At 53.4% G+C, this 20,967-nt stretch overlaps 1 protein-coding gene across 6 annotated transcripts in view; it reads left to right on the top strand.

Moving 5' to 3' along the window:
• Nucleotides 1-20,967, top strand: part of ST3GAL1 (ST3 beta-galactoside alpha-2,3-sialyltransferase 1) — a 90,654-nt gene that overhangs the window by 63,933 nt on the left and 5,754 nt on the right. For all 6 annotated transcript variants that reach the window (XM_043483151.1, XM_043483150.1, XM_043483147.1 and 3 more), the window contains 5 exons: nt 6,352-7,267; nt 14,023-14,219; nt 15,175-15,354; nt 16,774-16,819; nt 18,749-18,868. In XM_043483151.1, the coding sequence (XP_043339086.1) occupies nt 6,965-7,267; nt 14,023-14,219; nt 15,175-15,354; nt 16,774-16,819; nt 18,749-18,868 (846 nt within the window). In that variant the 5' untranslated portion in view covers nt 6,352-6,964. The remainder of the gene's footprint in view (nt 1-6,351; nt 7,268-14,022; nt 14,220-15,174; nt 15,355-16,773; nt 16,820-18,748; nt 18,869-20,967) is intronic.

The raw sequence follows: 20,967 nt of genomic DNA, 5'->3' as shown, positions 1-20,967 counted from the left end.
CCTCCCTGCAGATCCTCAGAGGTCCTGGCCAGTAGAGCAGGAAGAAGGGAAGGGCTGGTTGTCCCATCTCTCGACGCATGGAAGCAGCTAATGAAGCGAGTAGGAATCATCATTTTCCTCATTCCCCTGGTTTGTTCTTTCATGCCTGATTTCATTCAGTCTTTTAAATAACCCCGCCAGTAAGGTAAGCCCGGGAATCTGTTGGACTGTTTACAAACGAGGAGCCTGAAACTTAGGGAAGGAAGAGAAGTGACATTTATAAGGTGCCCCCAAACCAAGCTGCTCTCTTTTGTGCAAATACCTTTGTTCCACAGCAGCCCTGCCTTCGGGCATTACGAGTCCCACAGTGTGGGCTTCCCCCTTGGCTCAGGGGTAAAGAATCAGCCTGCAATGCAGGAGATGCGGGTTTGATCCTTATGTCAGGAAATTGCCCTGGAGGAGGAAATGGCAACCCACTCTAGTGTTCTTGCCTCGAGAATCCCATGGACAGAGGAGCCTGGCAGGGTACAGCCCACGGGGTCACAAAGAGTCGGACGCGACTAAAACCACTGCACACAGCCCCAGTTTGTGCGTTCAGAAACCGAGTGTCAGAGGGCTGCCGTGCCTTATCCCTGAGAGCAAAACTGGGGATAGGAAGAGCTGGGACTTGAACCCAGGTATGTGTGGGCCACTTTTTTATTCCAACAACCACTGGCCATGACCCATTGTCACAGAACCAGCACAGATGGTTCACAAGTGTCCAGTGACCAGCGGCTCCGGAAGACCAGCAGAGAGAAGCAGCCCAGTGCTGAGCAGTCTCAAGAGGTGAGGAGTGAAAAATAGTGATAATGAAACGAAATAAAAATGGAGTACAGGACTCCCAGGTCAGCTACAATGAAGGGGCCAAGAAGCAACGCAACAGAAACCTCAGGAAGAGGGCCATTATCCTGCACCTTTTTTATTCCTTTCGAGGCATTTGCCAGAATTTAAGTTGCATGGGACCAGAGCCTAAGGAAACAAGCTGAAGACAGCAGCTGAGAGATTGAAAAGCTAGACTGAGCTTTTGATAGTCTCACAGTGTGGGGGAGACAGAAACTGGAAGTGAGAGGGTGCACGGAAGAGGCATGCCTACCAAACTCACAGCTCCCCCAGCTTTCCTCTAAGAAGGACTGTGCCCTGGGCTTCCTTGTGGCTCGGTGCAGGAGACTCTGGGTGGATCCCTGGTCCTGGAAGATCCCACAGAGCAACTAAGCCCATGTGCTCAGCCACTCAGTCGTGTCTGACTCTTCATGATCCCCTACACTGTAGCCCACCAGGCTCCTCCGTCCATGGGATTTTCCAGGCAGGCATACTGGAGTGGGTGGCCATTTCCTTCTCCAGGGTACCTTCCCAACCCGGGGATCGAACCTGGGTCTCCTGATCAGCAGGCAGACTCTTTACCGTCGGAGCCTCCGGGGGAACCCACAACTAGAGAAGAGCCCATCAAAGCAAAGCATAGGCCTGGCATAGCCATACATAAATAAATAACGTATTAAAGAAAAAAGAAGGGCTGTTCCTCATAAATGGGCTTCCCTGGTGGTTTAGATGGTAAAGCATCTGCCTACAATGCAGGAGACCTGGGTTCAATCCCTGGGTTGGGAAGATCCCCTGGGAAGGAAATGGCAACCCACTCCAGTACTCTTACCTAGAAAATTCCATGGACAGAGGAGCCTGGTAGGCTAGTCCATGGGGTCACATTCCTTATAAGTAAGGGCAAGCCAGGAATAACTAGTCATCATGAAGACTGTGCAACCTGGTTGTCTGGTCACCAACTGGGGCAGGGGGAGAGTGCCTGTGTTCTCCCTGCCTCCAGGGACAAACAGATTCCTTCCTGTCTAAGCCACCTTATCCTCAGCTGCTACACTTCCAGCCCGTGCACTGTCCACTGTTAACCAGGCACTCTGGAAGGCAGACCCAAACGACCAAAGAGAGATAAGGAGAGAAAACAGACAACAGAAATAGACCCTCATCTCCTCCAAATGTCACGAGGGCAAGACATGGTTTTAAAATAACCGTGATGGATCGTTGCAGGCAGATAGATGACAAGGTACAGATTTTCACCTGAAAACTGGAACTTATTTAAAATATTACACAGGTAGCAATTCTAAAACTTAAAAAATAAGATAACTGAACTAAATGTAGTATATAATTTAAACAGAGTGGACACAGCAGAAGAGAGGATGGACAAGGTAGTATCCATCTCAGGAAGTCAGAAAGATGACAGATTTGAAACCCACAGAAATGACAGGAAAGGAAATGAGGACAATGAGGGCAGGTCCTGATGAAGTAGAGCAATTAACCAAACAGTCACAAACCCAATCTGCCCATTCGTTTGGTTTGCCAAGTATTGGAAGCAGTTCTTCTCTTAGCGGCTGGTAATCACCACTATCTCCCTATTGTTGGGGGTGGGGGCGCGGGGAGGAGGGTAGCTTCATTAGGGACCCTCCTTCAGGGAATCCTTTCTGAGTTCTTGAAGGGGCACTGACTTGTGTCAACTTTGAGGGGTGACCCTGTTGGACCGAGACATGCACCTTCTCTGCGCGTCCCCCAGTGAAATTGATCAGACATGTCCAACTCTTCGCGACGCTATAGACTGTAGCCCACCAGGCTCCTCTGTCTTTGGGATTCTCTAGCCAAGAATACTGGAGTTGGTTGCATTTCCTTCTCCAGGGGATCTTTCCAAGCCGGGGATGGAATCTGGGCCTCCCGCATTGCAGGCAGACTCTACCCTGTGAGCCGCCGTTCAGAACTATCCATCCTTTGCGGCTCCTCTGTGCCCCTCCTCTATGTGTCCCCCAGAACTCCCATCCGTGGCTGAGTGCTGCAGACAGACCTGGGAGCTGGGTCCTCCTCCCCTTCCTTCTCCTCGTCCTCCTTGTTAGGGGAGGCGTGGCCAGCCTTCCTCGCTGTGCTCTTGGCTCAGGGAGATCTTTGGCCCGTGGCGTCTTGGCCTTGGTCCCATCTCAGGGGCCCGGGCTGGCGTTCCCCGTGTGTTGCAGGCTGCCTCACTTAATAGAGAACAGAAAGTCACGCATTCTTTGTTTCTTCCCTGGGGCAGGGGAGAAGGTGGAGGGAGAGCTGTTCCTACTTTTCCACGGCAGTTTTGTTCCAGGGCTTTTGAGGGTACTAATTGGTACCAGCCTGGAAGGGTCTGCTGGTAGGTGGGTTTGGAACCAGCACCCTGGCCTCGGAGATGCAGCTACCAGGAGGTACCAGATGAATGGATGGGAGGAGGGTGTCCCGGACCCCGTGCCTCTGCAGCCCGGCCTTGCCTTCTGTCCCAACGCTCACCGCCCCCTCTCTCCAGCATCAGGGTAGAATGTTAATACCTCTCGTGAAGCTGGGACGTTGTAAGGGACCTAGCTTCTCATTCACAGTTGTATTTGATCAACATAGTTCAGTAATTACCTGTTTCAGTGAACTCATTTCTGCCCTTGGCATCAGGATACAGAGTCCGAAAGAGCACCATGGACTCTGCTCTTTACAAAGACAAATGTAATGAGACCTTGTGAGTCAGACCCTCCAGTGAGTCTCCATGTTGCTCAGAGACACTCAGTCTTGATCCTGGCTTCTGAATCCCACACACCCTCCACCCTACCCACATGCACGCCCCTCTCGGATCCAAGGTCACCAGCATCCTCCCTGCCAAAGGTGCTGGGGCCTGGCAGGTACCTGGGAAGTTCCCACTTTAGAATCTTTCATGATGGCTTCCTGCCACCCAGCCCAAAGCCTGGACCGCACAGGGCCCCAGCAAATACGCATCAAGTGAATCAGTTGAATGGCTAGATTGTGCGTGGTTGATAGCCTCAAGAAGTGGGCAGAATCTGTGTTGTCAGCTCCGTTTTCCAGCTGAAGGGGTGGTTCAGAGAGGGTCGGGCACTCGTTTACAGTCACACAGCAAATGGGGTTGAGCAGCCTGGTGAGAACTGGAGTCTTCAGACTCAGCCTGTGCTTTCTGGCTCAGCTCTCTCCTCAGACTCAGTGGCTGTTTCCCTTCATCCACGTCTACATCCCTGTAGGTTCCTGACATCAGGGCCACAGCAAAGAGTGGGACTGAGTGTCCATCGTCATGGAGCGCCCAGCTCAGGGAGGAGACAGACTAGCACACAGCACAGGCAGAGAGGAGCCGGGATGCAGCGGAAGAGGCCCCTGCTCAGGCCAGGCGTGGGCAGACCTCCCCCCGGAGTCAAGGCAGCCAAGCAGGGTGCGGTGGGTTTTCTGGATGGTGTGGGGATGGCCAGGCTGGGTGCCCAGAGGCCAGAAAAACTGTGACCTGTGGGTCAGTCATGTTGCTTCAAATTACAAGCAGTCTGCTTTACACAATAAAGGGGATTTATTCTCTGATGTCACTGAAAAGTCAAGGCCCAGAGAGGGCGGCAGGCAAGATCAAGTAGGGACTCAACACCGATCGCCTCTTCCAGCGAGGGAGTTAAGTGTCTGGAATGACTCCAGATCTCACATCCAAGCAGCAAACTGGCCAAAGCCAAAGAACGTCTCTCTCCCCGCTCCTCTGCAAAAGCCAGGAGTTTCGCTCCAGATGAATTAGGCTGCGTGCCCATCCCTGGACCAATTACTGCAGTAGGAGGGGTGGGAACCCTCTACCTGCCAAGTTAGATCAGAGCCCGCCCTTGAGGATAAGCAGGTTACTCCGACTTAGATGGCAGAGCTGGTTGCTGGACAGAGGAGCAGGGGGCGGCTGGAAGGGACGGCTCTGGACACCATTAGGTTCTCCATACAAGTCACACTGTCACAAGTACCAAGTGGAGCAGGAGGCAAATGGAGAGATCTTGCCCCCCAGGCTGAGGCCTCGAGGAAGCAGTAGAAGCAACACATCTTGTCCCCTGACTGTCTCCAGGACGGTGCCGTGATCTGATTTTTGAACTGCCCCTCTTTCTACCAGAAAGTAATCAATCTCCCTTTTGCTGTCACTTCCCTGGGGAAAAAGAAAAAAAAAAAAAGAAATATCCAGCTGGTTGACAGCCTACACGTTGAGGATGGGGAAGGTAATTGATCAGACAGATAGAGATGGGGCGTATGCTCAGCAAGGACCAACGGGGGGCAGGTTCAAGTGCAGAGGTGTGACCACAGCTGTGCTCTGTAGGAGCCTGAAAACCAGGGAGGTGTGGGGACTTGTGTTACGAGCCTCCGAGGAGTCCCGGTGTGCTTTCTCTGAACAAATGGCTCCCAGCTTTCTCTGTACCCCTCCAACTATGGTCATCTGGGGCCCAATCAGTGGACAGGATGTCCATCCAAGGCACACTACTCCAGGTGCGTGGACTCAGAAGGCCTGGGATCCGGACTCGGATCTCACTTCTTCCTCTCTCCATGACCTTGGGCAAAGCCACTTAATCTCTTTGCATCTCAGTTTCTTCTTTGGACAACTTGGGAGACCCCTACGTGGGTGGCCATACACTTTGTTAGTTGAGGAAATAGATATGCACCATCCTCTCTGGCTCTTAGTGGCTCATCCAAGAATATCCATTCATACATAGAAAGTGGTAAAGGAAAGTTTGTGTGCATAGTCATGTCTGACTCTTTGTGACCCCGTGGACAAAGAGCCCCGTTCCTGCCAGGCTCCTCTTGTCCATGGAATTTTCCAGGCAAGAATACTGGAGTGGGTTGCCATTTCCTTCTCCAGAGGATCTTCCCGACCCAGGGATCGAACCTGCATTTCTTGTGTCTTCCACCTTGGCAGGCAAGTTCTTTACTAGCTGAGCCACTGGGGACAGAAAGTTCAGCAATTGCTTAATGAATACCGGAAACTCAGCAGAGAGCATTTTGTCTTATCTTCATGGCCATCCCATAAGTGGAGGTATTATTGTCCCATTTTACAGAAGGGAAAACTTAGGGTCAGGAAGGTTGAATAAATTGCCCCAAACCATTCCGCTGGTAAACCAGTACTTGAATCTTGGTCAGGTAGAAGCCTGGGCTACCCCCTAAGAGTAGCATTTTGGTTGTTGTTGATCGTCAGAATCCAAGAAAGCGTGAAGGAGAGAGAAAGTAGCTTGTGCTCAGCAAGCTCGTGTGCCCAGCACTGTACGTGCGTTATTAACTCACTTCACAAACTTTGGTCGAGTGCTTCAATGTACTAGGTTCTGGTTGCAGGAAAGATGCGGGGGGACACCTTCTGAGTCTCTTGGCAACCTTGCACAATGGGCATTAACATCTTTTTGTACACATGCACTCACTGAAGCTCAAAAGGTTAAAGAATTGTCCACCTGCCATGTTGGTGGTGTCGCAACACAGCAGAAAGGGAGGAAGTGAAGAGAGGAAAGTTTTTTTATAAGAAGGGGATAGACGTTCATCCTGTTTTCTTCCTCTTTCTCTGTGTAGATGACAGACAACCCGCAGTGCCTTCATCAAGCCAGCTGCTTCCCCACCACATCTCTGGTGACAGCGTGGGCAAGACCCAGTTCTAATTAAGGATTGTCACGCACCATCCTGTCCAGAGGGCATTGGCAGAAACAGCTTCCCTCTGTCCCGCACCGTGGCCCTTCCTGCGACGTCTTCACCTCCGAGGGACCCTGGGCTGTCACAAGGATTAATTACACCGCCACCCCCTTGGATGGGAAAGGAAATCACGGTTATTAAGTTTTGATTAAAGCTTCATCAAGAGACGTTATCGTCTGTTTGAAGATTGCTGATGAAACAGGCCACTTTATTTCCTGAAAAGACAAATTGCATGCCAGCAGAGCCAACCCACCACGAGTGGTCCACTTAGCCTTTGAGCATCGCGGGTGATGTCCGACACAGCCTGCTGGCCATCAACCTGCAGAAGTGGCCGTCTGGAGGCTCTGAAGCTCCCTGGCCGCCCCTGTCTTGTCCTGCCCTGCCACTGAGCCTCTATCTCTGGGTTCTTTCTTGGGAGTTCTTCCCCAATTAGGCGTGGTTTCCTCCAGCCCATCCCTGGGCTCCCTCCGACCTCAGGGAAGCAGAAACGGCGACCATGAGGAAAAGAACTCTCAAAGTGCTCACATTCCTCGTCCTCTTCATCTTCCTCACCTCCTTCTTCCTGAACTACTCTCACACCATGCTGGCCACCACCTGGTTCCCCAAGCAGATGGTCCACGAGCTCTCGGAGAACTTCAAGAAGCTCATGAAGTATTCCAACAGGCCCTGTACCTGTACTCGCTGCGTTGGGCAGCGCAGAGTCTCCTCTTGGTTTGACGAGCGATTCAACCGGTCCATGCAGCCGCTGCTGACCGCCAAGAATGCGCTCCTGGAGGAAGATACCTACAACTGGTGGCTGGTGAGAACCGGGGCTGTGGGCGGGTCTGGGGGGAGGCGGGGTGGAGGGCTTCTGACAGCCAAACGCTCAGTCCCTGGTGTGCACCTGAGGTCCTGCCAGGCGCTTGGTGGGATTCAGAATATCAGTCATTCATTCATCCAGCATCTACGTATTGAAAATCCACTCTATATAAACCAGAGCCGAGGGTTCTGTAGGAGTTTCCGGTGTCTGCCATCACAGGTGACGTAGAAGGTGGCTTGAAGCTATAGACGTGCGTTCCCTCTTGTTTCTGGAGGCAGAGTCTGGGATCAAGGTTGAGATCAGCCTGATCAAGTCTGAGATCAGCAGGGCTGGTTTCCCTGGAGGCTCTGAGACACTCCACCCCCAAGCCTCTCTCCCTGCTTCTGAGAGTCGCTGGTTGCTGCGAATTCCTTGGCTTGTAGACACATCCCTCCAGTCTCTGCCTCCGTCTTCACACGGCCCCCTTCTCTGTGTCTTAGGCACCTCTTTTCCTTCCTCTGTAAGGACACCTGTCACTGAGTTTAGGGCCCACTCTGTATTCAAGAGGACCTCATCTCGAATTCCTTCACTACATCTGCAAGATTGTTTTTCCAAATAAAGTCCCATTCACAGGTTCCAGGGGTCAGGACTTGGACATATATTTTTAGAAGCCACTATTTAACTATTATTGAGAAACAAAAAAGACAGAATCCTCTTCTCATGGAGTTATATTCTGGCAGAGGGAGATGGATAACAAACAAGTAAGATAGGCTCAGCTAGAAGTGCTTGGAGGAGGAACAAAGGGGTTTGTGATAGGGAGGAGCTTGGGGCAGAAGCCTCTATAAATGGGATCAATGGGAAGGTCTCTGAGGAGCCAGGACTTGAGTGGAGACTAAAGGCAGAGAGGACACAGGCCATGGAAGGATCTGGGGAAAGTGCAGTAAGTCACAGGGACAGCAGGTGCAGAGCCCTGGGGCAGCGTCAGCTTGGTGTCTTGGGCGGGGAAGGTGATAGAGGAGCTCTGTGTGGCCGTGAGCAGGGGTTGCTGCCTCTAAAGGAGGTCTGGGAGCAGGCAAGACCCAAAGTGAAGAGTGTGGCTTTTGTGGCTAAGTGCAGCAGAAAACTTCAAGAGTTTTAATCAGGAGAGGTCCATGATCTGATCTAGTTGTTTGAAAGGTCACTCTCGTTGTCAAATGCAAAATGGAATGAAGGAGAGTGAGAAATACCCAGTCATTCAAGATTTATTGAGCATCTAGTAGATGCCAATGTATTTAGACGGAAAAAAGAGCTTTCCCTTTTTAGGGATGGTGGGAGAGAATGGAAAATGGGCAATCACAAGACAGAGTGATGGATGGTAGGCACCCAGGGTCCCTGGGTTTTGCTCTTAATTTCCTATATTTTATCAAGAATGATTTTGAGGAACTTCATCTTGCTGAGTTCTGGATTGAAGTAATAATAGTCCCCTCATCTAGTTTCTCTACAACACTGCAAACATTAGGTTTTAACCTTTTTATTTATTTGTGCTGCTTTAAATGAGCATGGGATAATGAATTCACATTTTTGTTCGGCACGTGGGAAGGCTGAATATTTTCTCTCATGGCTGCTAACATCTTATCAGTTTTTTAATCCATACCCCAGTGCTTGTCTGCAGTCTTTCTTTGCTGGAGTTTAGCCTCTGGTGGCCACTTGGTAGAGATTTTGCAGGGGAGGAGGGGAGTCGAGAAGGGGCCTCACCAATAGAAATCAACAGAAAGGAGCAGGGCTTTCGAGCTTCTGGGTTCCTTGACAACACACAGACCACATGTTTTGAATAGTCGGGACACCACATCTGACAAGCACTCCTGTCCCTCCAGGCAGAGACACAGAATACTGAAATCAAAACCATCCTTAGAGCTCCCGGGAGGCACCGTAGCACTGCCTAAAGGCCCCCAGGCATCCAGGACAGATCCAGATTTGGGAGGCTGAACACAGAGCCCTGCCTTTCAAATGTGACAAGCCTGGCAGGAAATGCCCTGCAGGCTGGTGGGCTGGCAGAGGGCCACGGAAGGTGCTGGATGCTGTGAGTCAGAGGGGCTGGGCCTAGACCTACTCCTCCCCATCCGGTCTGCGGCCTCTTCTCCTCTGTCTCCAGGTCGGGGTGAAGGACTTGTCAGTACAAAGCCAGGCTTGGGGCTCTGCCGTCTGCCTCCAGGCACTGTCGTTTTCCACCTTCTTGCCCACTGTGGCCTCTCCAGACCCACGTGGGAGCTAGCGCAGGGAGGCCAGACCAGGGATGGAGGCTTCAGGGGCTGGAAGCTGACAGCCAGGTGCCTTGGGGATCACACAACCTCCCACGTCCTTCACATCAGGGTCACGCTGGCTGTCTCAGCTTCTGCCCCTAAGACACGAGCCCCACCAGCAGGGGGCAGGCGCTGGCTGAGTCCTGACTGTAGACAGGGAAATAGACTACAGTACTTGGGAACTAGTCAGGAGGGTGAAGGGGAGGGGGCGACTTTGAACCTCTGCCCCACTCTCTCCTTGTGCTTGTCAGCAGCCCTCTGGGACTTTGCTTTGTCATTTACAGAAGACAGAGAAATCAAGAGGTCCTTTCCCAGGGAGGACAGGGACGCAGCGGGCTGTGACTGGCCTCAGCTCCCCAAGCCAGTGAGGGGACGCTTTAGGGTTCTCATCCCCAGAAACACAGCTAGACCCCAGCCCGCTGCCTCCAGTTCTACCTGCTCTGCCCTCCCCTGGTGGCCTGGATCTTTCCATCTCTGGATCTCAGTCTGTCAATGAAGGTGGGGAACAGAGCCAAGATTCCTGGAGTGTGAGCTGGGGCCCCAGGGCGTGACTCCTGGTGATATGGGGGCGGGGCCTTTAAGAGCATCGTGTCAGGCACGGGTCGGAGGAAGTCATCCCTGCTTTAATTCTCTTTCCATCTTTGAAATTGCAAGGGTTACATGTGCCTCCTTGTTTCGTGATGCAGCCTTTTAGCACCTGCCTGTCTCAGTTCTATTAATAGTGAAGACAGGGCGGCTTGCCTGGGCAAGCAACAGGATGGAGCTGGAAGTGAATAAGGTGATTTTGTTTTCATCATATTGGGTAATTACTTTTTTACTTCTGCCAAGTCACTCTTGCTTTCACGTGTGGCAGAGATATGAGATTGCCTTTTAAAATAATCTTTAAAAGCAGTCAATCCTAAGGGAAATCAACCCTGATCATTCCTTGGAAGGACTGATGCTGAAACTCCAATACTCTGGCCACCTGATGAGAAGAGCCAACTCATTGAAAAAGACCCTGATGCTGGGGAAGATCTAAGGCAGGAGGAGAAGGGGGTGACAGAGGATGAGATGGTTGGATGGCATCACTCACTCAATAGACATAAGTTTGGGCAAGCTCCAGAACATGGTGGAGGACAGAGAAGCCTGGCGTGCTACAGTCCATGGGGTCCCAAAGAGTTGGACATGACTGAGTGACTGAACAACAATAACTTTTTAAAATGAATCAAGGAGTGAACCAGTAATAGGTGGATGAGACAACTAGAGGCTGTCCTCCCAACACGGGTATCCTGCCAGCTCTGAGCCTTCAAACTCCGGGTCCCCTGAGACAAAGCAGACAGATGTGTAACGTAGTAGGCACTCAGTAACTCCTGCTGAGCGCTGGATTAAAGAATGCCATGTGACTCCTAACCCAGCATACAGCGTCATGCTCCCCGAGATAGTGACACAATGGGGGACTCTCTCTGGTCTCGGGTGCATCCTCGTGATGTCCGGGCCCTTCTTGTGTGGGCGTTCTTGGAGGAGGTTCCTGATGGGGAGCTTGCCTGTGGTCTTCAATCCCTGGGGTTGTCAAAGTATGGTCCTCACTATACCAGCAGCAGCATCGCCTGAGAGCCTGTAAGAAGTGCTGGACCTGGCACACAGATCTTGCATGTTAGCATGTTAGTTGAGGCTTCTGCCCCAACATTCCAGGTGACCGTGTCTTCAGGAGCCTGGAGCTGCCCCAGAAGGTCCTACAGGAGCAAGTGTTTAATCTGGATGTGGTTTTTGTCTTCTTGTGATAGAATAGATATCACATGAGCTCCCCAGATTGGCAAGTGGTAAAGAGTCCACCTGCCAGTGCCGGAGACTCAAGAGACCTCGGTTTGATCCCTGGGTCAGGAAGATCCCCTGGAAGAGGGCATGGCAACCCACTCCAGTATTCTTGCCTGGAGAATCCCATGGACAGAGGAGCCTGGTGGGCGACTGTCCGTGGCATCACCAAGAGTCAGACACGACTGAGTGACTAAACCATCACCACGTACACACGGTATTTATCATCCTAACTCTTTGTAAGTGTACAATTCAGTGACAGTAAATGCATTCATGATGTTGGGTAACTATCACCACTACCCATACCTGGCACTTTCATCACCCCCAGTGAAACCCCATACCCATCAAATAATAACAACCCCCTACCGTCCCTCTCCTCCCCCAGGCAACCACCATTCTACTTTCTGTCTTGATGAATCTGGTGACTTTAGTATCTCCTGTAAGTGGAATCGTACAACATGTCCTTCTGTGTCTAGCAAGTAAGTCAGTGAAATAACACTTAGCATAAAGTGAAGTAGCTCAGTTGTGTCCAACTCTGCGACCCCATGGACAGTGGCCTACAAATTCATCCTTTGGTATTATATATCGAAATGTCCCTTTTTTTTTTATAACTGAAGGATGTTCCACATTTTGTTTATTCATTCTTCTGTTGATGGACCCTTAGGTTATTTCCACCTTTTGTCTGTTGTGAGCAATGCTGCTCTGAACACAAGTGAGCTTGTTCAGGACCCTGATTTCAGGTTTCCTTCTCTGTTTTCTTGGTCATGGCTTGTGGGACCCTGACCAGGGATTGAACTTGGACCCTTAGCAGTGCAAGCGCCGAGTCCTAAGCCCTGAATCACCAGGGAGGCCCCTGATCAGTTCTTTTCAATACTTAGCGATGGAACCACTGAGAGACCGCCAAGCAGTTTGCCACTGTGGCTGCACCATTTTACGTTCCCACCAGCAAGGCACGAGGGCTCCGGGTCCTCCAGGTCCTCACCAACATTGGTTAGTTTCCCTTTTCTTCTCGTGATTACCATCCTGTGTGACGTTTACAATGAGGGTGTGCCTGGGGTCCTGACGTCACTGCCCGCGGCTCCCCAGGCACGTGCCGTGTCTTAGGCTGGAGGAGATGCTAGGTGGCTTTACCCACGGGACCATCGGGTCTCCCCCTGCGCCTCCTGTTGTGGATGCTGACTCTTCCCAGGCCAGGTGGGGACCAGGCGCCCGGGCACCTCCCCACACAATCCCCCAGTCACTGATCTCCTAGACAGTGGCCAGAGCAACAGCTAACCTCACCTTTCTCTCCCACAGCCCCTCCCCTGTCCTTGGGGCTGGTGAGACAGGTGGGACTCACCCCACGGCCACCTCCCCCTATCCAGCCCCAGGGACTGGGCTTTCTGTAGGGTTCAGGAGGTTTCTCTCTTTCTCTCTCTCAGGAGGCTTTCCGAGGTTCCAGGGCTCTGAGACAGGGGTGGTGTTGGGGAGAGGCGTTAAGGTGGGCCTTATAAAAGCCTGGCTTCAAATTCCCCTTTGGATTCGGGACACGCGCTCAGCAGGCTCACACCCTCCTTCCTTGTCCACCTGTGAATTGACAGCTCTGTGGCCTGGTGACACGGGAGATTCGATGCTTCTTAGGAGATCTCTCCAGGTTTCACTCTGAGTGGGGGGTGGTCTGTGTCAGCGTGTGGTCACTGTGCAGTGTGGCCCCCAGAGGTGGTGGGCAGACATGGGCAGGCAGAGGGGGCGTCAGTAAGGCAGCGCACTCGCCCCACTTTCATCACTGAGAGTCCCGCTTCCAGTGCTAGTGCTAAGCTGTGTCTGACCTTGCGGATGGCAGCCCACCAGGCTCCTCTGTCCCTGGGATTCTCCAGGCAAGACCACTGGAGTGGGTGGCCATGTCCTCCTCCAGGGGATCTTCCTGGCTCAGGGGTCTAACCCGTATCTCCTGCATTGGCAGACAGATTGTTTACCACTGAGCTACCTGGGAAGTCAGGGAAACTCCTTAACCCTGGGCCAACCAGGTGGCTGGTTGCCCTCAGGATAAACCCAGTGTTTGCCTGCGCCTGGGGGTCAGGCAGTCCCCAGGGTAGTTGACCTTGGGTGTGGACGTGAAAATAATTTGTTAAGCAGAGGATGGACTGCTTGATGCATCTGGCGAAGCGCTGATTCTCAGGTCTGGACAGAGCCCAGAGGTCCTGAGCTGAGGTTGCCGAGGGGTAGGACGGGAAGGGGAGGCGGGCGTGGAGGGTCACCCGACCTTCCTTCCATGCGCCTCACTCATACCGCCTGGGCTCAAGAGGCCAGAGCTGTACCTCGTTCATGAAAGTGAAAGTGTCAGTCGCTCAGTCGTATCCGACTCTTTGTGACTCTATGGACTATAGCCTCTGTCCTTGGGATCCTCCAGGCAAGACCACTGGAGTGGGTGGCCATTCCCTTCTCCAGGGGATCGTCCTGACCCAGGGATCAAACCTGAGTCTGCTGCATCGCAGGCAGATTCTTTACCCACCAAGGACAGCAGGTGCTCAGGAAGCATATGTAGACTGGATGAATGATCTCTGGCCTTCCCGTCTCCCTGAGTGGATGCTGTGGGGGAGGTGGAGCTGTGTCTCCAGGCTCCTTGGGAGGAGCCAGGTCACCAGCCCCGAGGTGCTCAGGCTCCAGCCGCTGGGACCAGCGGTGGCCCAGCCCGGCTGACTTGCGTCCCGCGTCCTCTGCCCCCAGAGGCTCCAGCGGGAGAAGCAGCCGAATAACCTGAACGACACCATCAAGGAGCTGTTCCAGGTGGTGCCCGGGGACGTGGACCCCCTGCTGGAGAAGGGCTCGGTGGGCTGCCGGCGCTGCGCCGTCGTGGGCAACTCGGGCAACCTGAGGGAGTCCTGGTACGGGCCTCAGATAGACAGTCACGACTTTGTGCTCAGGTGAGTGAGGCCCCTCACCCCCAGCCCACCCCGCCGCCCCCAGGGCCCCTGGAGCTGCAGAGGGCGTCATGGCTTGGGGTCAGGAGGTCAGGACTCCAGTCGGGGAGCCCAGACTTCCCCAGGGCCTCAGTTTCCCCGTGTGCATTGCAGGTGGGGATGGATCAGCAAGGCCTCTCTGAACCCAGAGAGGACACCGTGCAGAGCAGCACCCAGTGGGCTGGGAACTCGGCCTGGAGTGGCCTGACTGGGGGACAAGACTAACTTGAGACTCTTGTTTCATCTTTACAGTCTGCCCCTGCTTGGCCATCTAGGCCATAATATAACTCATGCTTCTAATGCAAAATAGGTTTCCCTGTCTCCAAGTAAAATGAATGTTCCAGGAAGATGCCCACGTCTCTCCTGGGTTTCTCGTCACCCCCACACCAGGCACCCGATCCAGGGCTCCAGTGCCCAGCGTGAGAAACTCAGGCAGCCATCCTCAGGCGCCTTCTAGAACTGCCCCCATTTCTGTGGACTCTGACGTTATGTCTTTAGACCACTTACCTGGTCTCGGGGAGCCTCAGTGTACTGGCGTCCAGTTGGAACGTCTGTGGTGAGGGGGAAAGAGTCAGGTTTAGGTCGACAGGCCCTGAGTTCAAGGCCGCCACTGGGTAGCTCTCGTGTTCTGGGATGAATTCTTGACATATACCGGTTTTCGTTAAAGGTCGACGAGGTACATCACTGCACCGGGACAGAGGCAGCTGCTGGTGGTGGGGGTGTTTAGGCTTATCGGAAATCATAAATGAGAAAAAAGTAGCGAACACTAGCTGACCTTGCCCTCACTGTGCCCGTTTTACAGATGAGGAAGTTGGGGCCCAGTGAAGGGGTACACAGCACAGCCTCTCTGAGCTGAAGCTGACCCTCCAAGTCAGCTTAGGTGCTGACGTGATGCCTGTCGTCTCTCCCTGCCCCCCAGGATGAACAAGGCCCCCACTGCAGGGTTTGAGGCGGACGTCGGGAGGAAGACCACCCACCACCTCGTGTACCCCGAGAGCTTCAGGGAGCTGGCGGAGAACGTCAGCATGGTGCTGGTCCCCTTCAAGACCGTCGACCTGGAATGGGTGATCAGCGCCACCACCACGGGCACCATCTCCCAGTAAGGCCCCCTGGGGCGTCTGCGTGGGGGGCGGTGGTCACTGCCGGGGGGTCCACTGCTCCTCCTCGCTGAGTGAGGGCCTCTGAGCCCCCTGCCATGCTGTTCCACCCACTGCAGCCACGCTCATGCTGTTCTGCTGGCGCTGCTCGCCTCCCCAAGCCGTATCCTGTTCGGCACAGCCCCGCCCCCAGGCTGCCCCTGGCTCTTCCTGGTGCCCCTCCTCCCATCGCCCCCACGCCACAGCCCAACAGACCTCCCCGGTTTGCTTCCCCAAAGTGAAAAGTGAGTGTCAGTCGCTCAGTCGTGTCCGACTTTTTGCATCCCTGTGGACTGTAGCCCACCAGGCTCCTCTGTCCGTGGGATTCTCCAGGCAAGAGGACTGGAGTGGGCTGCCCTTGCTTCCCCAAACGCCCTGCAAGTCCCCCAGGAGGTGGACCCTGCTGGAGAGAGCCTGGCGGTGTCAGTTCTCCGTGCTGAATTTTCTCATCTTTGTGCTGCTCCCCGATTATGACAGCTCCCCTGCACCCCCGCCTGCCTCTCACACTGTCAAAACGGCCCCAGCCGGGCTGGGGGGTGGCTAGGGAGATTGGATGAGGAGCCTTTCGGCTCTGGTGTGAGTCACCGGTCCTGCCTGGAGCATCGAGGAGTCAGTTCACATCTGATTTGTTCCAGCCGCTTGGCACGCGTCTTGCTGAGTTCACACTAGCCCTTCTCGTGACCCCCGTCCTCCAGGGAGACCCGGAGGCTTGGCCTCTACACAGAGCCAGGCTCACACCTCGTCCCTTTCCTGCCTGAAAGGAACGGGGCTTAGTGCCCAGATGGCCGAGAGCCTGCTTGTCCGAGGCCTCCTTAGGAAACCCGAGGGATTCGGGGTGCAGGGCAGTGAGGGAAGCGGGCTTGGGCAGAGGAGGGGCTGGGTCACCAGGGCTCAGCTTCGGCCTCTACACAGTTCAGTTCAGTTCAGTCGCTCAGTCATGTCCAACTCTTTGCGACCCCATGAATCACAGCATGCCAGGCCTCCCTGTCCATCACAAACTCCCAGAGTTTGCTCAAACTCATGCCCATCGAGTTGGTGATGCCATCCAGCCATCTCATCCTCTGTCTTCCCCTTCTCCTCCTGCCCCCAATCCCTCCCAGCATCAGGGTCTTTTCCAATGAGTCAACTCTTCACATGAGGCGGCCAAAGTATTGGAGTTTCAGCTTCAGCATCAGTCCTTCCTCTGCACAAGGCCCTCTAATTAGCCACGATCGCCCTCTGGTGTCCACAATGAGGTGGACACCTCCACAAGGAGGTGGAGCCCCTTGGTGAATGAGTGCTTCTCCTGGTGGTCCACCTGTCTCTGCAGCCCTCCCCTCCCCAGCCTGTGCCCAGGCAGCCCACCCCTCCCCATACTAACCACCTGCCTTGTCCTCCTGCAGTACCTACGTTCCTGTCCCCGCCAAGATCAAAGTGAAAAAGAATAAGGTGAGTCAAGGCGCAGGTGCCTTGCCCTCTGAGCTCAGCCTCGCTTTCAAGTCTCCACCTGATGACAGAGAGAGCCATCTCCCCGCTCTGCCAGCATCTGGCTGCAGAGAGCCCCCTGGGCCCCCAGCATTGGCAGCAGGGGGTGGGCCCCCACTTCGAGAGTGGAGAGACGAACCCTGGAGAGTTTCCCTAAGCCTGGACCCTGGACCAGCCCTTGTCACCAGTGCAGATCCTCGGGCCGCCCCAGATCTGCTGAATCAGAAGCTCTGGGTTTTTACAAGCCCCCCAAGGATGCTGACGCTGTTTGAGAACCACTGCCCATACGGTGTGAGCATCTCAAAGCCAGTCCTCGCCTCCCGTCTCTCTGTATCGCCGCGTTCTCCAGTAGGCCCTGGTGTGGGGTTGGCTAAGACGTGGACAGAGGGATGGTGGAAGTGAAGTGTTGCGTGGAGATGAAGAGATCAGGTTCAGAGAGGCCAGGTAACTTGCCCAGAGACACACAGCTTGTTCACTGATGCTGTGTGCGGATGTCTTCCCGGGGGCGGCTGTGTGATGTTGAGCATGTTCCTTAGTGTCGCTGAGCCTCGATTTCCCCACCTATGACACGAGGAGAGGGACAGCTGGTATGTGAGGTCATTTTCGGGACTGAAGGTCATTCAGGCCCATGTCAGGCCGGTGTCTTCCTGCAGTGTGACAGGAGTGTCCTTGTCCGCAGCCCATGCTGTTCCCTTGGATCCTTCTCCTGCAGCCTCATGTCCTGCTCCTGGCCTCCTTGACTGTTGTTCAGATGCCACCTTCTCACCCCAGCGCTTCCTCACCTTTCTCTGCTTTCTTTCTCTCTGTGGTCTCATCATTCTTTTCCAGCATCCTCTGTGTATCCGTGATTCAGGTTCAGTTCAGTTCAGCTCAGTCACTCAGTCATGTCTGACTCTTTGCAACCCCATGAATCACAGCACACCAGGCTTTCCTGTCCATCACCAACTCCCGGAGCTTACTCAAACTCATGTCCATTGAGTTGGTGATGCCATCCCACCATCTCATCCTCTGACGTCCCCTTCTCCTCCTGCCTTCAGTCTTTCCCAGCATCAGGGTCTTTTCCAAGGAGTCGGTTCTTTGCATCAGGTGGCCAAAATATTGGAGCTTCAGCTTCAGCATCAGTCCTTCCAATGAATATTCAGGACTGATTTCCTCTAGGATTGACTGGTTTGATCTCTTTGCAGTCCAAGGGACTCTCAGGAGTCTTCTCCAACACAGTTCGAGTTCAAAAGCATCAATTCTTTGGCGCTCAGTTTTCTTTATGGTCCAACTCTTATATCTGTACATGACTACTGGAAAAAACATAGCTTTGACTATACAGACCTTTGTTGGCAAAGTAATATCTCTGCTTTATAAAATGTGGTCTAGGTTTGTCATAGCTTTTCTTCCAAGGAGCAAGCGTCTTTTAATTTCATGCCTGCGTTCACCGTCTACAGTGACTTTGGAGCCCAAAAAAATAAAGTCTGTCATTGTTTCCATTGTTTCCCCCTCTATTTGCCATGAAGTGATGGGACCAGATGCCATGATCTTGGTTTTTTGAATGTTGAGTTTTAAGCCAAACTTTTTCACTCTCTTCTTTCACCTTCATCAAGAGTCTCTTTAATTCTTCTTTGCTTTCTGCCCTAAGGGTGGTGTCTTCTGCATATCTGAGTTTATTGACATTTTCCCCTGCAATCTTGATTCCAGCTTGCGCTTCATCCAGCCCGGCATTTCATGATTTAGGTTAGGGTCCATATTTTCCACTAGATCGTACCCCACCCCAACCCCCCATGTAGGGATATGAGCTCCGGGCACTGCTGTGTCCCCTGTGGACCCAAGAGCATGCGGCACCTGATACGTGCCTGGAGTCCTCCCCCAGCCCCCTCACCCTGGGCCGCATCCTTCCCTCCGCAGATCCTGATTTACCACCCAGCCTTCATCAAGTACGTCTTCGACAGCTGGCTGCAGGGCCATGGGCGGTACCCATCCACCGGCATCCTCTCGGTTATCTTCTCACTGCACGTCTGTGATGAGGTAGGACACACCCCGTCCCCGTCCCCCTGCTGCCTGGTGTTCTCCAGGGGGCGGTGAGGGCGCCTGCGGTCAGGACCTCTATCCCCACCCCCAGGCCTCTTCTGGGAGCTCAGGTCCTGTCTCCACGGTGGGGCTTGCAGTGCCTCCTCCACAGCACCTTCCAGGAAAGAGCCGTGTTCTCCTGGTGTGGGAGCTGCTCCGGCCAGGGCCAGGCCCAGCAGGTAGAAGCTCAGACCTGGGGGCAGAATAAGGGAGCAGATTGTAATGGGGGAGCTGTCTGGGGCCTCGGTTTCCATCTCATTTGCTCCTTAGAATCATCTGTGCAGCTAAATTCCAGCCCCCAGGCCACAGCCCAGCCCACTTCCACCAGAACTGCTGGCAGTGGGGACCAGGGACCCAGGGGCTCCCCCAGACACCCAGGGGTTCCACTGATCACCAAGTGATCTTGCCAAGAGTGCCTTTCCCCATCGTGGACTCGCCTCACCATCTGCCAGGCTGTGCCCATGTTTCCATTGGTGATCTGGGGTGCTCACTGCCTGTGGGCAGTGAAACAGGAGGGGGACCACAGTCCCCCCCCCCAACTTCCTCCCTGGCCCTGGTTCAGGCAGGACCCTCCCATGTCCCTTCTTGCCACTTACGGTCCATCCTTGCCCCCTGTCCCAGCAGGCTCATAGCTGGAAATCGCAGGTAGGAGTTGAGGGGGTAGCAAAGTCCACCCACTGTCTCTAACTCATGTGTTCTGCCGCCATCTCCCCCCATCCTTCAGCCAGAAACCCGGGTGTCCCTACCAGAAACCGTATCTGCCTCTTGACGCCCCCTGCAGTCTGCTGGTCACAGAGCCCGTGAGCTTCTGCCTCAGAGTGCCCTTCCCTCCGCCCTGGGTGGCCGTGTCTGTGCTGGCATTTCCTGAGAAGGCTGCAGTCAGCACAGAGCTGTGTCCTGGTCCGGCGGGCCCCCACCCCTGGGCTATGTCTGCCACGCTGCATCCCGCATGGCCGACCCCCGGACTCTGCATCCCACATGTCCTCTCCCTGAAAGCCTCTTCCCCAGTCCCCTGGGCTTCCCAGGTGATGCTAGTGGTGAAGAACCCACCTGCCAATGAAGGAGATGTAAGAGACGTGGGTTCCGATCCCTGGGTTGGGAAGATTCCCTGGAGGAGGGCATGGCAACCCACTCCAGGATTCTTGCCTGGAGAGTCCTACGGATAAAGAAGCCTGGTGGGCTAGGATCCATAGGGTCACAAAGAGTCAGACATGACTGAAGTGACTTAGCATGTCAGACCCTTCCTGGTCATCTTCTACTCATTTTCCAAGACCCAGTTCAAAGGTCACCTTGTGGGACAAGCTCTCTGCCCCCTCCCGTCTCCTCGCCCTCCTCGGTGCGGGGAGGCGGGGGGAAGCCCCGCGTCAGCCCCTCTTGCGGGCTCAGTCGCTGGCTGTCGTAAGTTAGCGGCTCAAGGGGACTGTTACTCACACCTTTTTGTCGTCACCTCCTTTTGAATATGGCCAGGACTGTGATGTGTTTCTAAAAGATAGGATGTGGAAAAGTACTTAACATTTGACCCTTTACAGGATAAGTTTGCTGATCTCTGAGCAGAACAAAAGCAAACAAATAACCATCTATTAAATTTCCTACCTTATTTGATCATGAAATGTATTATTTTGTGTTAACACTTGTTTCTCCAAGAAGCACATTAATTAAAAATACTTTTATGGAGAGTTTCGAGGAAAGAAAAGTTAGTATTTAAGTTGCATAATGTACAAGTAAAACTTTCTCACACGTTTTGTCTTTTACCCCAGTTTAAATTTGCTAAATGGTGATATGATCATAGAAGCTAGAGAAAGAGAAAATATCCTGGAATCATATGACCAAAAATATATATTTTTGTCTAAGTAAAACAGTACTCATCCTGGCAAGGGCATGTTGATAAAGATATGTTTATATATTGATAAAAAAAAATAAGAAGCTCTGAGGGCTGAGACCTAACTCCCTCATCCCTAATTTCTCCAGCATCCCCGTGAACTCTGACGGGTTTAATAAACACTCGACACAGATAAAGGCTCAGTAAATGCTTGTCGCATGTAAGAAGCCTGCGCCCC

Source organism: Cervus canadensis, chromosome 12 (genome assembly GCF_019320065.1).
Source record: "Cervus canadensis isolate Bull #8, Minnesota chromosome 12, ASM1932006v1, whole genome shotgun sequence".
Lineage (NCBI taxonomy): Eukaryota > Metazoa > Chordata > Mammalia > Artiodactyla > Cervidae > Cervus > Cervus canadensis.
The sequence above is the reverse complement of the archived record's forward strand: the minus strand, read 5'-3'. Positions and strand labels throughout refer to the sequence as shown.